General features: G+C 39.0%; 1 protein-coding gene across 4 annotated transcripts in view; it reads right to left on the reverse strand.

The window, feature by feature from the left end:
• POLA1 (DNA polymerase alpha 1, catalytic subunit) overlaps positions 1–14,064 on the reverse strand; it is a 256,073-nt gene that overhangs the window by 238,734 nt on the left and 3,275 nt on the right. For all 4 annotated transcript variants that reach the window (XM_077343005.1, XM_077343006.1, XM_077343003.1 and 1 more), the window contains exons 2-11: positions 11,879–12,003; positions 11,566–11,662; positions 10,369–10,449; positions 7,218–7,333; positions 6,948–7,010; positions 5,420–5,518; positions 4,255–4,447; positions 3,801–3,927; positions 3,351–3,529; positions 336–448 (exon numbers count right to left, since the gene is read on the reverse strand). In XM_077343005.1, coding sequence (XP_077199120.1) covers positions 336–448; positions 3,351–3,529; positions 3,801–3,927; positions 4,255–4,447; positions 5,420–5,518; positions 6,948–7,010; positions 7,218–7,333; positions 10,369–10,449; positions 11,566–11,662; positions 11,879–12,003 — 1,193 coding nt within the window. The remainder of the gene's footprint in view (positions 1–335; positions 449–3,350; positions 3,530–3,800; positions 3,928–4,254; positions 4,448–5,419; positions 5,519–6,947; positions 7,011–7,217; positions 7,334–10,368; positions 10,450–11,565; positions 11,663–11,878; positions 12,004–14,064) is intronic.

Genomic DNA, 14,064 nt, shown 5'->3' on the forward strand with positions numbered 1-14,064 from the left:
AGAAGAGGGGAAGAAAAGCCAAATGCAGACAGCCTAGAGTCTACTTGCAACATCCAAAGGAAATTCAAGGCAAGGCTAAAACAAGGTATGTCTCCTAATGTGGAAACAGTCAGAGATTAAAGAGGTAGACTTTGAAACACAAGAAGAGAACACCACAATCGGTATTCTGAGAATTTATGCCTAAAATTTTATGACTATTATATACAAGAGCTTATGAAAACTGGATAGAAGTCAGTATAATGAAGCATACTCCCTGTTCTATTTTTTATTTCACAACCTATTAATGCATCATTTGTGTCATGACTTAACTCCTAATTCATTGCTTTAAGACATACCGACTCACGTGGAAGGAGATAAATAGTTCTTTCAATATTTTTTACTGTCACACAGCAGCTAACGTAGGACTTCGCTGATTCAATCCACACTTTACCAAAGAGAAATACCACCCCTAAGATGGGAGAGAAAGTGAAGACAGAGACAATATGCATTAATCACAAAAGCTTAGAACAGCTGCTAATGGAAAGCTGCAGTACTAAGAATTACTGAATAAACACACTAATTCACCCATGGGAGCAATATGATTTCCAATTTGTAGGCTCTAATTGACAGCTCCATCTGCTGAAAGTCAGTACTCCACAGTCAAGTGATTGCTTTGGAAATCTTGTACAACAGAGATGCATCACAATAGCACCCAAGCATTAAATGCCATCTTTTTACACTTAAAGGGCTTTAAATATGCTCCTCCCCACAAGCTATTCTTTATTCTCCTCCCTTTTCATTTAATTACTACCTCATGGAAATAAAAAAGATAAACTGAAGTTGTTCTTGCTATCAGTTTGTGAGGGCACTCTAGAAAGGAAGTCACAAATCCCCAGATCTTTGATAAGGATAAGACCAGAAGCTTCATGAATTACTACCGTAGGATAACACACACCATTTTGTAATAGCAAAGGTAAAGGTAAAGGTAAAGGTATCCCCTGTGCAAGCACCGAGTCATGTCTGACCCTTGGGGTGACGCCCTCTAGCGTTTTCATGGCAGACTCAAAAGTGAGGTGCTAATTATGCCGAGGTTAAGAAACCAATGGGTGCCTTGATAACAAGAAAATAAAGAGTCACACCAGTCACAAGAGACAAAAAACAAGGCCAGGTCTGATAATGCAAAATCAGATAACAAGATCAAGGAAACAGCTACCTTTAGTTACTAATCTTCTACTGTTCTTGAAGAACGACTGCACAGTATTCCCCTGACGAAGATTATTGGCAAAATGCATAGGAATTTCTGAAAATTAACTGAGTAACAAAGTTAATTTTCAAAAATTCCCTATGCATTTCGCCAGTAGGCTTTGTCAGGGGAACACTGTGCAGTTGTTCTTCAAGAACAGTAAAGATCAGTAACTAAATGCTGTTATTTTCCCAATCCAAGACTTCAAAAGAACTTTTTGCAAGGTCATCCACAAAAATTCATCACTCCTAATGGTTACAATAACAATAATATTAATAATAATAATAATTAATAGCTTTATTTTTATAAGCCTGTCCTTCTTGGTTGGCTCAGGAAAGGTAACAACAAGGAATATATAATTAGTTTACATTGATAAACAGTTATTAAATGTTTTTAATTAAAACATACTAATTAGAGATTATATTATTAAACCGCTTCCTTAAAGCACTTATAAGGAGGAGCCCATTTCTGTTGGGCGGGTCATTGATGGCCCATTGCTATTGTTTTGTGGATGGCACATTGGTATTTTGTGAACAGGGAAGACTGCCTTTCCTCAGTTTTCATTTCTGGGCCTCAAGGTATGAGGTTTCTGCAAAACTGGGCAACTCTGCCAAGCCAAATCCTCCAGAAACTATCACAAACAATGCAGGAAAAGTGAGACCGATAACCTCCCTCTTGCAGTGTACTATGGGGCTAGATAAGGAGGTAGCTAAGACCTGTAGTACTCAAGGCCCTGCTTCCAGTGCATGAGATTGATGACTTTTACATGAACAGGAAGCTCCTCCTCTAGACCCCAAGGTGAACCATGCCATGGTATTGCAAGGGGGGGAATAGTGTATACTAATCATTCATCTGCCCCGATAGGCTCCCAACTCATCCTATACGTTTTGTGCCACAAGGAGGTAAAAAACAAATTAGCAGAGTAAATAAGCAAACAATTTCAAAGACAATCCTGTGCTAGCTGATGATTGCATTATTTGTACCAAAATTCGGCAGTTTAACTAAAATGTTACCCAATGTACAAAGTCAAGGGATTAAACTGTTTGCAGCCTTAATCTATAGCTGTTCAAGTCAGCATACAGAGATAGGAAATTTTACTCTTCCCAGTTACATCAATCCTCCATGTAAAACTGTTAATGCCTCATTTGCTGTAATGATCATGATTCTCTTAAACAAAAAGTAATGTCAAAATTTATTTTTCTCTACATTACTAATTGAAACCAGGTGCAGTCTTTATTATTCATCCTTGAAAAGTTATGATGACAGGATCTCTTCTTGTAATCAAGGAAAAGAAGTCTTTTCATAATTATGCACCATTCAGAAACTACCATACAGAATCCAAGATAAAAGTGAAACACTAGACAAGGGGCTGTGAGGGATAAAAAAATGTCCCCATATTAATCAATGATTTCACTAGAACTTCAGAGATCATTACTTACTATCATGGTGCTGTTGTGTATAGTCAGCATATCAAAAGACAGTATAATATTTAAATCCCTCCCCAAGACATAAAGGAACGTTAATTGCAAAAAAAATCTCTTAGGCTACAGAACTGAAACATTTGCCATTGACCTCATTTTACCCATTCCTGAATTTGACTTTAAGTTAAATGACAGTAAAGGTTTAGAAATAAAAATTCTTAATAAGGAACTTTTACTGGAACTCTCTTGGCTGTATGTAGACTCATAGAATCATAGTTGGAAGGGATCTCCAGGGTAATTAGTCCAATCCCCTGCAGTATGCAGGAAATTCCCAACTACTTTTTCTTCACCTATTTGTAACTTTCCTCCATATGTAGATTTTACTGGTAACAACAAAAATAACTCAACTATTTTAAATTAATTAAATTAACACATTTAGCTATTAAATGTTTAACTATTAAAATTTACATTGGTAGTATAACTCCTCCCATCAGCCATTTCTTACTAGCAATTCTAAAGCTGCTTTGCATCATGAATGCTGCACCCAATACTGTTCTGGCCTATTCCTATGCAATGACTAAGCAGACTGACATGCAACAACAAAGAAATATCAAAGGACACAGAACTCCTTAAGCACAATAATATTATGTAATTTCACAAAAGCATATGGAGGCAGAGAGGAGAACAGATTCCATAGGTACACATACCTGGCTGATTATACTGATCTTCATAAGCATCTAGCCAATAGAACCTGAAGACCTGCTGCCCATCTTCTCCAGTTACTAGTGGAAGTTCACTAGAATCTACTTGAATCTCTGAAACTAATTGCCCATCTTCATTTTCAGGTATTTTCTCCCAACAGAAAATATCAGAGCAGGAAGAGCTTCTGAAAAACAATCAATGGATGATTTTTAAAAAGGCAAGACTATTTGAAATGGCTACTTATTCAAGGGACCCTCTTTTTGCAAAAGACCAATTAAATGCAAATTTACTACAAGTCATTTAATATATTGAAATGTTTCTGTACGAGGCCTTTATTTGCAGTGAAGTTTCCCACACAGACAACAACCTAAGTAAAAAGTCAGGAATATGGCCAAACAAAAAACGCCAGCAGTTTTCTTAAATGAAATATGAGCCTATTTTCATAGTTCATTCACCTTGTTTTTTGGTCTTCCAACTTTAGTTCCTCCTTCAGGGATGTAACATTTTCTGCTAAAATTCCTATTTCCTCCATAGATTCACTGAAGTCTTCTTCATCAAAATCCATAATAGCCTGTTCATTTTCTGTAATTATTGTATAGAGAGAACAATGAGAGGGGTTTAACATACTAAATTACCAAAATGCTGCAATACAGTGAAAGTGAACGTTAAATACTATACAATAATCTCAGTTACTAACTGACCAACATATTTTTGTATCTGCTTAGGTTATACAATACAATTATGTCCTTGAAAACTGAGCTGTTTCGTTTCTTATCTGACATTGTGGACTCTAACTCAGGAAAGCTCATGCTGCGGTACATTAGTCTTTAAGATTCCAAAGGACCATTATTTTGGTTACAATAGACAAACGTAGCTATCTTCTCAAATCTGTCAAATTATCATAAATACCTTTAATAATTTCCTCTTGTTTAATTTTTACCGGTTCTCCATTTTCCACAGTTTTAATTCCATTTTCAGGATCACCAACTGCTTCTTTGACTGACTGTGGTTTTGATGTATATATTGCATGGCTGGACTGAAATGAATTCAGTGAAGAAGCTTCCTTTTTGACAGGAGTAACAGTTTTTGCTACAGAAGTTCCCTATAAGAACAAGCAAGTATTAATTAAATTTGATCAGTGATATTATTATAACATTTTATTTATTTACAATGTAATCCAATACAGAATCCCACTGAATCAATGGGCATAGACTAGAGTAATGCTGCACAGGATTCCACCAAGCTGGTTTTAAAAGGGACCATGGTTCCCTTTTAAATTGGGAAGCATCTTCTTTGAGGGCCCATAGAACAGGACCTCTGGTCCACACTTTTTCAAACTTTGGTGTGTGTTGTGGTAAAGGCACCACAAGCTATGCTACAAATTTAGTGCCTCTACCTCAAAACACACACCCCGCTCCATTCCCTATTACAGCCTAAGGGATCATTGACTATAATGGCCACCATAAACTATAATGGAACTGAAACAATTTGGCATTCCCGAATATTGACCAAATTTAAATGCCATGCCAGTATTGAAATTCAAGAATATCAGGCTATACAGATGTTTGGGAGGTTTAATATATCCAAACTCTCAAAATATTAAGGTTTTGTTCCTTTGCTTTTTCCACACCCCTAATATTGTGCAAAGAGCACCAATTCTACAGCACTATGGATTGGGTTCAGAAAGCTATGACAACCCAATTCCTTTACTTACTACAGTCCCCATCCCACTAGGCTTTTGTCCATGAAGATTTCCTGATTCCTAACATAACTTTTTGGGTGGTCACTGAGGGTGTCTTTTTTCATCAATAGCTAATTAGTTGAAAAGTTTATGAGTGGAAATAGCATGCCTAATTAAGTTGAGTCAGTGTACAAATGCTTTTTCACTGAAGAGTTCGGTGAACTGAAGAGATGTAACGAGATCAAAAACTACTATGGTTACTAATTCTATTTTTCTACTTGTTTGCATAGCAACACATCAAATTATGTTAATTATTATCAAAAGGTACTGTTAAAATAAATTATATTAAAATCAAGAAATATTAAGTATGGAGGTTTGTTTTGAAAATATTACCTTGGAGACCTGAGATTGCACAGAGAAAGGATTTAGTGATGTTCCAGAAAGTCTCTTTTTCTTTAGCATTATAACTGGTGGTGGTGCTATATGAACTGACTGAAAAGAAAAGAAAAGAAAGAAAGAAAAGAAAGCTATCACTCCTTTAGAAGAATTCTCAAAAGAAAAAGAAACTCTGTACTTTGCATCCATACGAGTGTAGCAGAGGCCCACACAAACATAAGCATATTTGAAAACTGTATCATTTTGAACAGCAGAACAAACCTCCTGTTACTGTAACTACAAAAGTGGTTATGAAAAGACAAAAAGGGGAAGACACGTGGTTTAGTAGGAGAGGGTCTGCTTTGCATGCTGATCTCAAGTTCAATTCCTAGCATCTCCACTTAAAAAATCAAGTAGCAGATAATGTGAACATCCCCTACGAAGACCTCAAGAGCCAGTCTGAGCAAACAATTCTGACCTTCATAGCTAGACAGCTTCATGTGCTCATGTATTTTCAAAGTCAGACTGAAAGTGTGAAAACTCAATGTCAGCTTTCCATTACTGTAAAACTGTTAGTGCTCTTCAGGCATGCTCCTGGGTTTGTATTAAGTATGATTACTATCAATCTAATAGAAAAGGCACAAAGAATTTTAACATGTGATAGAGAAGTATGGAGGATAGGAAATGTCATCATGTAGTCCATTCCTGATTTCTTATGCTAACATTAGTGACACCAGATGTCTATTTCAGATAGCATTAACCTATGATATGCACAGATCCAATCTGTTGCCAGGCATGTGTGCCTCACACCTCTCATACAGAACTCAAATTAGCAAAAAACTCTGGCCGCCCATAACACACAATCCCAAGAATGCCTGCTAATATAAATTAATTTAGCCTGTCACCTCTCCATGTAAAAACAGAATTCTAAAGTGGAGTTTAATCCAGTCTCAGAACCCTGGGGGAGGAGGTTACACATTCCTATTACTCACACACCAACGTTCACAGCATCACCAGTAACCAGAATAACTTTCTGCCCAGATTATTCACATGGGGCACCTGGAACACAACCTAGATAATGGCAGCTACAAGTGATGCCTGAACACCGGCTATGATTGCATCAACCCATAGACACATACGGAAAGCAGACAGTTCCCATTTATTACAGTACAACATGAAAACAGCTGACATGACAAAGTAATCCACCAATGATCATAAAACGAGGATAGGGCCATTTTTCTGCATGAAAATCTGAAGCATTTTGAGATTTTTTTAAATTAAATGAGAACTCATTTCTCCTCATATATCCCATCAACTCCATTCAAGGGTATGCTATAAATATTCCTATATTGGAGATGCCTTAGTATAGCAAAGGTACAATTGACAAATGAAGCTCAACTTTGGACCAAAGCACTTATGATTTCAGAAACCCAGTTTACATCTAAGACACTCTTTAAGGTACCTGGAGAAAACAAGTAGGCTTACAAATGCATACCATCAAGACTTGCTCTTCTACTATCTCACCAGAACACACATGAATTCATACCTCTGCGTTCAGATCCTGTAAGATATCTCCCAGCAAATCATCCTTTGACAGATCAACAGCTTTCTGTAAAATTAGATATCTGTACTCAGTAAATGATGAAAATCTTATATCAGTTGAAAGTAACTTTCCCAACAGAAGCTAAACAAGCTTGTGCTTTATTGTGTTTGTATTTTCAGAAAATAGAGAAATCACACCCACACACAAAGAAATGTGTATTTCACCAGGTTATGTATCAATATCAATTTTCTCAAAATCCAGGAGATAACTTACATCAGAATTCTTCTTCCCAGTATTAGACATAAACATAGATTTTATCGTATTTGGTTTTGATACAATGGCCTTCTTCACATTCTTTTTCTCACTTCTGGAAATTCTCTCTCCTCTTCCTACCAATATAATAATTGAGGCAGGTTAAATCCCGCATCCTATTCAAAATTACAACAGAAGACAGTATTTTATATTCCAGCCCACTCTAATGAAGCATACAGCAAGACAGGAATTACATAGTGGCTTAAAAATAGTCCGCATATATCAGCTGTCAACATGAAATAATACAAGGATGCCTTCAATGGCGCACTGAAGTCTGGAAATGGTGTAGTGAATGGAACGGTGAGCAAAAAGTCACTACAGTCATGCCTGCTCCACCACAAGTTCTCACTGCAGAACAGTAGCTTCCTTCTTTAATTTCTGTTGGTTCACATTCCACTTGATAGAACCGTGGCAGCATTTTCTTTCTTTGAATGCAGTATCTCAAACTTAACAAATCTGTATTTGCCAATGTTTTGCTACACTATACCAATGAACCAGCGCCTGAATTCAGAACTCCAGGGCAGACAAGTGAATGAACCAAACTCAAGTTAATGTGAGTTTAATATTACAAATCACTCAACAAGAGCCACCATAAGCCCTGGAACACCTCATAAAGATAAGGAAAGGCTGGTTCAAGCTGAACAAAGTTTGAAACCAGTATCACCTTTAAGGCCAACAAAATTTTATTCAACATACTAGCTGTTAAGCCCGCTTTAAAAGTGGGATAGAAGGTGGCTCCTCTCCTGTGCCCACACTGCTGCACTAAGAACCATGCCCTGCACCGAGCGACTCATCTGGCAGCCATGGGGCAGCTAGTAGCTACCGGGCCCCCTCGAAAGTGGGCATCAGCATGGCACAGTCTTGTTGCAGGAGGGCAGCAAGCGGCAGCAAGCTCCCCCATAGGGGAGCTGCAACCGTGCTGGGATAGGAGGCAAGGACACATGTTCTGCCAGCACAGCTCTTCACCAGGCAGGGAGGCAGGTGGCCAGTGATGTCATGGGGGGGGGAGGGCAGGGATGGCATAGAAACAGGCTGGCAGCCCAGTAGCTGTGTCCACATGGAGCAGGGAGTCGGCAGCAGTCCCTGGTCCCAGGAGTCCTGGCAGTGGGTGAACAGGGCTGAGGCAGCTGTGCTTGGTGGCCACAGTAGAGAACATGTGGGCTGTCATGGCACTTCCCTTCTCTGCTCTTGGTGGTGGCAGGGAGGGCTGAACACACACAGGGGCCGACACCACACACAGCAGAGGACCTGTGAGCCCTGTGGACGGTGGGGCTGGGGCGAAAGGCAGACGCCCATCCTTGAGGGTGCAGGAGCCACAGCATACCGGCCCCCTGACTGGCTGTGAAGGGGAAGGCCCTCCCCCCCCCCAGGGCTCATCAGAGGACAGTCACGTCAGCAGCAGTGTCCCAGCCCTCTGATTGGGTCTTGGGGAGAGGTCCCTCCAAGAGTGACTGGTACTTCACATAATCTGTGAGTCCTCTCAAGGGGAGAGCCCTCCTCCCAGGGCCAATCAGAGGGTCAGCACGTCGAGGGAAGTACCCTTCACATTTTATATATAAAGATATGCACTTCTGTGTGCATGCATCAAATACAATGGAAAAGAATATCTTCAACCATTATATATCAGTAGAGAAGGGAAGAGGTTAATTGCCAGGAAGAGCTAGCTAGAGTCAAGATGCATAAATAATATGGCAATAATAACTGGGACTGGATTATGATGGTGTCAGGATCTGTGAATGGCCATAGAGCAGCATAAAAATACAAAAACTCATGGAACAGATTCAAGAAGTTTAGTCCAGTGGCAGCTCCAAGACTAACAACATTCAACTCTGGGTACCAGCGGGAACTGAGAGACTTAGCATGTATAGATGCAAATCAGTTACACTGAAACAGATTTCCTTAATGTTACATATCGGTAGGGGGAGATTAGTAGCCAAGACAGGCCAATAAGAAAAAAGATGCATAAGTAATGATGTAATAAATACAGTTAAGATTGGAATAGCACATTTGGTCAGACATGTAAATAGCAGCAAATAAGCATACAGATGATAAATCAATTAACAAAAGATGTGAGAACTGAGTCTTAGTCCAGTGGGGACCCTCCCCCCCCAAAAAAACAACAACAACAAACGATAAGTTCAGTTTGTGGATATGTGAGTTCAGGTTCTTATACATTAAGAAATCTGATTTCAAACATGTTTATTTCTATATAATTTTTTCTTAGAATATGAACAAAAGCTTTGTCCTCAAAGTCATGCAAAGATAAAGGAGCTTAAGTAATTTTCCTGAGCAGAAATGGGAAAGGGTGCCAAAGAAAAAAAGATTTATCTTGGCATCCTTTTCTGTAATGTCTGGAGAGGAGATGGTATTTCACCACGAAGGCTTTGTCAGAGGAAACAGAGAAGTTGCCTAGTGCCCACAGTAAAATTGAATTGCTGTGAGCAAGTCCAGCACAAGACAAATTTTCAAATGAAGCCTGCATGGCGAAACATGTAGGGGCTTTGAATGATAATAAGCCAGTCACCTACCACCTAGCATTTCCCCCTCTTTATTCTATTGAATTGTCATAAATATAGTATAACCTTTTAGAAATTATAACTCTTGTCACACTTCTGCTAGATACCAGATCCTTCTTAAATACACTTTCTAAAACGGTTATTAATCTACTTAATTTAGTGATCAGCCATTGATACTAAAGTAGCACAAAACATTTTGAGAAATGATGACAAGTTAACACTGAATACTAAATTCACACATAATGGTTACCAAACCTTGCATTATTTTCTAAGTAACATTGTCCTACTAATCTATACTACAGAATGTAAGGCATACAATTGTCCCAGCAGTTTATTAAGCTGGCAAAAATCAAAGCACTCAATTTTTTAGAAACCATGAAGAGGCTAATTATTATCAGTCCATGAACCATTCTCTTGATAACAATTACGTCCAAATAAAATAGCTCTGGAAAACCATGCCGTGCCCTCAACAACATATATGTCACTTGGCTTCATGAATGAATATATAAATGCGCTTTTCCACAAAAATGACATAATATTGGGCATCGCTTTTAGAACTTAAGCAAGTGAAGTTTTTGCTTTAAAATTTTACTTACTTTTCTTGTCAGAATCAAGAGCATCATCTTCTAAATCTTCATCAAAAATCTCCCTGCCATCTTCTACATAACCAATACCATCTGTACAAAGGGACAAAAATATTACTGTAACTTAGCAGGCTAAAAATTTGCCTTGATTCAGAAATTTCTTGTTATTTCATAAAGGTTCCAGTCCAAACTAGACACAACTACTTTTACAAGTACCATCTGTTAACCTAAACTCAGTTCCAAATGCATTGCTTACCTTTTTAAACACTGTTAACATTAAGCCACATGAGAAACTATTGATTATTTGTTTAACGTTTTGTCATGCCACTCCTATAAGAAGATCAGGGCAGCGTATCAGTCTGACGGAGACTGGCCCAGTGTGACCCTGTAAACTGTATAACTAAGTGCCATATTAAAACCTGCTCTCCAGCACTCTAGTGCAGTACTCTTATTCCTCCACCCAATGGCTCCCATTGTTTAACCAGTTTAAATGAAAATATCCCCAAATGAGCTAATCGTATATTCCTGTTTTACCTACAGCATTGCAAACAACCACCCATGCCTAGCAAGGACTAGGGGGAAAGCTTATTCACAGCAATACCCATACTTTCAAAAAAGCTTTTTACAGGGAATGAAACCCACTTTCATTCCAGTGGCTGATAGTAAGCACTGCCGCCGAAGAAGCAGCCACTGGATTTCTTCGGCAGCAGTGCCTACCATCAGCCACTTGCCATCAGCACACTTTGCCGTTCTTCCTGTTGCCCTTTTTAGTACCTTTCTCCAATCTGAGCTCTTCCAATAGAGGCTGTTCTATCCCATCTACAACTCTCACATTATGGAAATAAACCATTCCTGAAAGCATTTATTGCAAAGCTTATCTATTTTCACTATAAAATCACCAATGCCAGTTCAGATCCTGTACAGTGACCTGAATCTAATCACTTTCATATTGCATTAATAAGCTGAGACTCTGATTCTGAAAAAAGCCAGAAACAAAATCTCAGGCCACATGGTAAGTAACAGACAAACTCCTTTCCGGTCACAAAGGAATGATCACAAATCCTTTAAATTCACACAAGAAACTGTGCACATTCAAACTTTGCGGAGCTGCAAAATTTGCTTGTACCACGTCACAAGCTAAGTAAAGGAGGACCAAGTCACTTAGTTTTTCTTTAAACTGATATAGAAAATTAAATCCAATTCACAAACCATCATCCACAATCCAGTCATCATCCTGACGTTCCTTGACCATCTTGGAGTACTGTTCTTCATCAACTTCTTCATAAACACTTGTGAACTCTTCAATCTGCAATAAATTGGACAGTAGCTATTGCTCTACTAGTTCTTTTTCACATGGACCAAAGAATATCGCAAGTGTGCAGATATCCAAACATTATGTCAGAGCTTCTATTTAAACAACGGTACACTGACGCAGGAAAACCCAACATATCTCCTAAACCAGAAGCAACAGGTCCCCTAAGCTAAGAATGGAGCTACTTACAAATAAGGTGAAATCCCATACCTCATATTTTATCTTTTCACCAGCCTTTGCCTTTTTCAAACGTTCCAATGCTTCCAGTCTCCCTGTTTTGCATTTTTTCTCACGTCGAGAACGGGAACTTGTAAAATTTTGAGAATCTGCTGTTTCTGCAGGAAATAAAATTTAATGTAAGTTTAAAATATAGTTGTATATTAACATTGTGGGAATATAGTTGTATATTAACATTTATGTACTATGATTGTAAGTCTTTAACAGTGAAATCTACAGCAGAATCACACATTTCTAAGAGCACTGACTTCAGTGTAGTAAAAAGGGTAAAGCTAAGTTTAGAACTGCACTGTAAAGGTCCTGTGAAAAATGAAGATTTTAAATGCATAATTAGTTTAAGGTAGAATCCATCAATATTTTTCTTGCAAGAAAGTGATCACGATAAGAACTAAAGTAGCCTTTTTTTTTTTGTATCACCAACAGGTGACTTTCCAAATCTGGACAAAAAAATCCCTGAAATGGTATCTATCCAACTGTTATAAGATAATTTGAAACTAAGTACCATAGCTATACCAATGCGATGTTTTGACAGCTAGATAACTTTTCTCAAAAATTGTTTTGAAACCTAGAAAATCATGCATAGGTCACAATCATGACTGAAATTACCAGCACTTAAATGGTGTCAGACATGTCTAATCACATAATACCAGCTCTAGACCTGAAAAAAGTTTGATGTACAGACACCTATGTATACTAAACCATTAGAACTGTATTTATTCAGGCCTGAACACAAGACAAAACATTACTTCCACCCTACAAGACAGTACACTCCTACCAAATTCTATCTTATCAAAATTCTGTATCATGACTTCCTCAACCAGGAAGTCTGTATCAAGACTTCCTCTTGCCATCCCTGGAAGGGTTTTCCAAATGGGTGGGAGTTAATACTTTTTAAATAAATATCTTAATTTGTTAAACATTTATTGGGTGATATGACCATTGTCATTATTGTTATTGTTGTACCCGACTCACCCCCAGACTTACTAGTCAGATGTCTGTAAGCAGTGACAGACAGGCTCAAGCAGAGCCATCTGGAGCATAATCCTTCAAAGATAATCCTTCTAGCCTATAGCTTGGTAGGCAAGGTCCAAGTGAGGAAGCACGCTTGCCGTATCTTGATAGGGTACAACTATCAGTTGCATGCTCAGGAAGCACCCAGGACAAGAATACCTTGCGGGGCCCACATCCGGCCCGCACTCCAATAGCTGCATTGGTTACGAGTTGAATACTGGATCAAGCTTAAGGTTCTGGTAATCTCCTTCAAGGCCATATGCGGTCTGAGTACCTCAGGAACTGCCTCTCCACCTATGCCCCCCAAAGAGCACTACACTCTACAGGTACCAACAAGCTGGCGATCCCCAGTCCTAGGGAGGCTTATCAGGGCTTTTTCCATCCTGGCCCCCACCTGGTGAAATGAGTTCCCAGAAGAGATCAGGGCCCTGCCAGAGCTGAAACAGTTTTGCAGGGCCTGCAAAACTGAGCTCTTCCATCAGGCTTTTGGACGAGACCAATGAAACAATCCCTCCTACGAGAGCCCAGAGACCCCTCACCTCCAATTACATCTCACAGATAGCTGTGACAAGCCACAGTGCAGAAACATCAGACAGCGAACTGCGAAATCAGAGTGTCATAGTTAAGCACTGAATGTGATGTTGAATGCTGAACATTATTGTTACATACTCTACCATTAGAGGTTTACATGTTCTCAGTTGTTGTTTGTTCAAAGGTATTAAAGGTAAAGGTATCCCCTGTGCAAGCATCGAGTCATGTCTGACCCTTGGGGTGACGCCCTCTAGCGTTTTCATGGCAGACTCAATACGGGGTGGTTTGCCAGTGCCTTCATAACCGTTTACCCCCCAGCAAGCTGGGTACTCATTTTACCGACCTCGGAAGGATGGAAGGCTGAGTCAACCTTGAGCCGGCTGCTGGGATCGAACTCCCAGCCTCATGGGCAAAGCTTTCAGGCAGCTGCCTTACCACTCTGCGCCACAAGAGGCTCATTCAAAGGTATTATGTGTTCCAATTTTGTATGTTCAAAGTGATGACATTCCTTGTACTACATAACCATTTGCAATGTCAGCTGCCCTGAGCTGCAGGGCAGGGTGGTATATAAAATAAAACAAAATCAAAAATAAATAATCTGCACCATAAATAAAGCT

Source organism: Paroedura picta, chromosome 6 (genome assembly GCF_049243985.1).
Source record: "Paroedura picta isolate Pp20150507F chromosome 6, Ppicta_v3.0, whole genome shotgun sequence".
Taxonomy (NCBI): Eukaryota; Metazoa; Chordata; class Lepidosauria; order Squamata; family Gekkonidae; genus Paroedura; species Paroedura picta.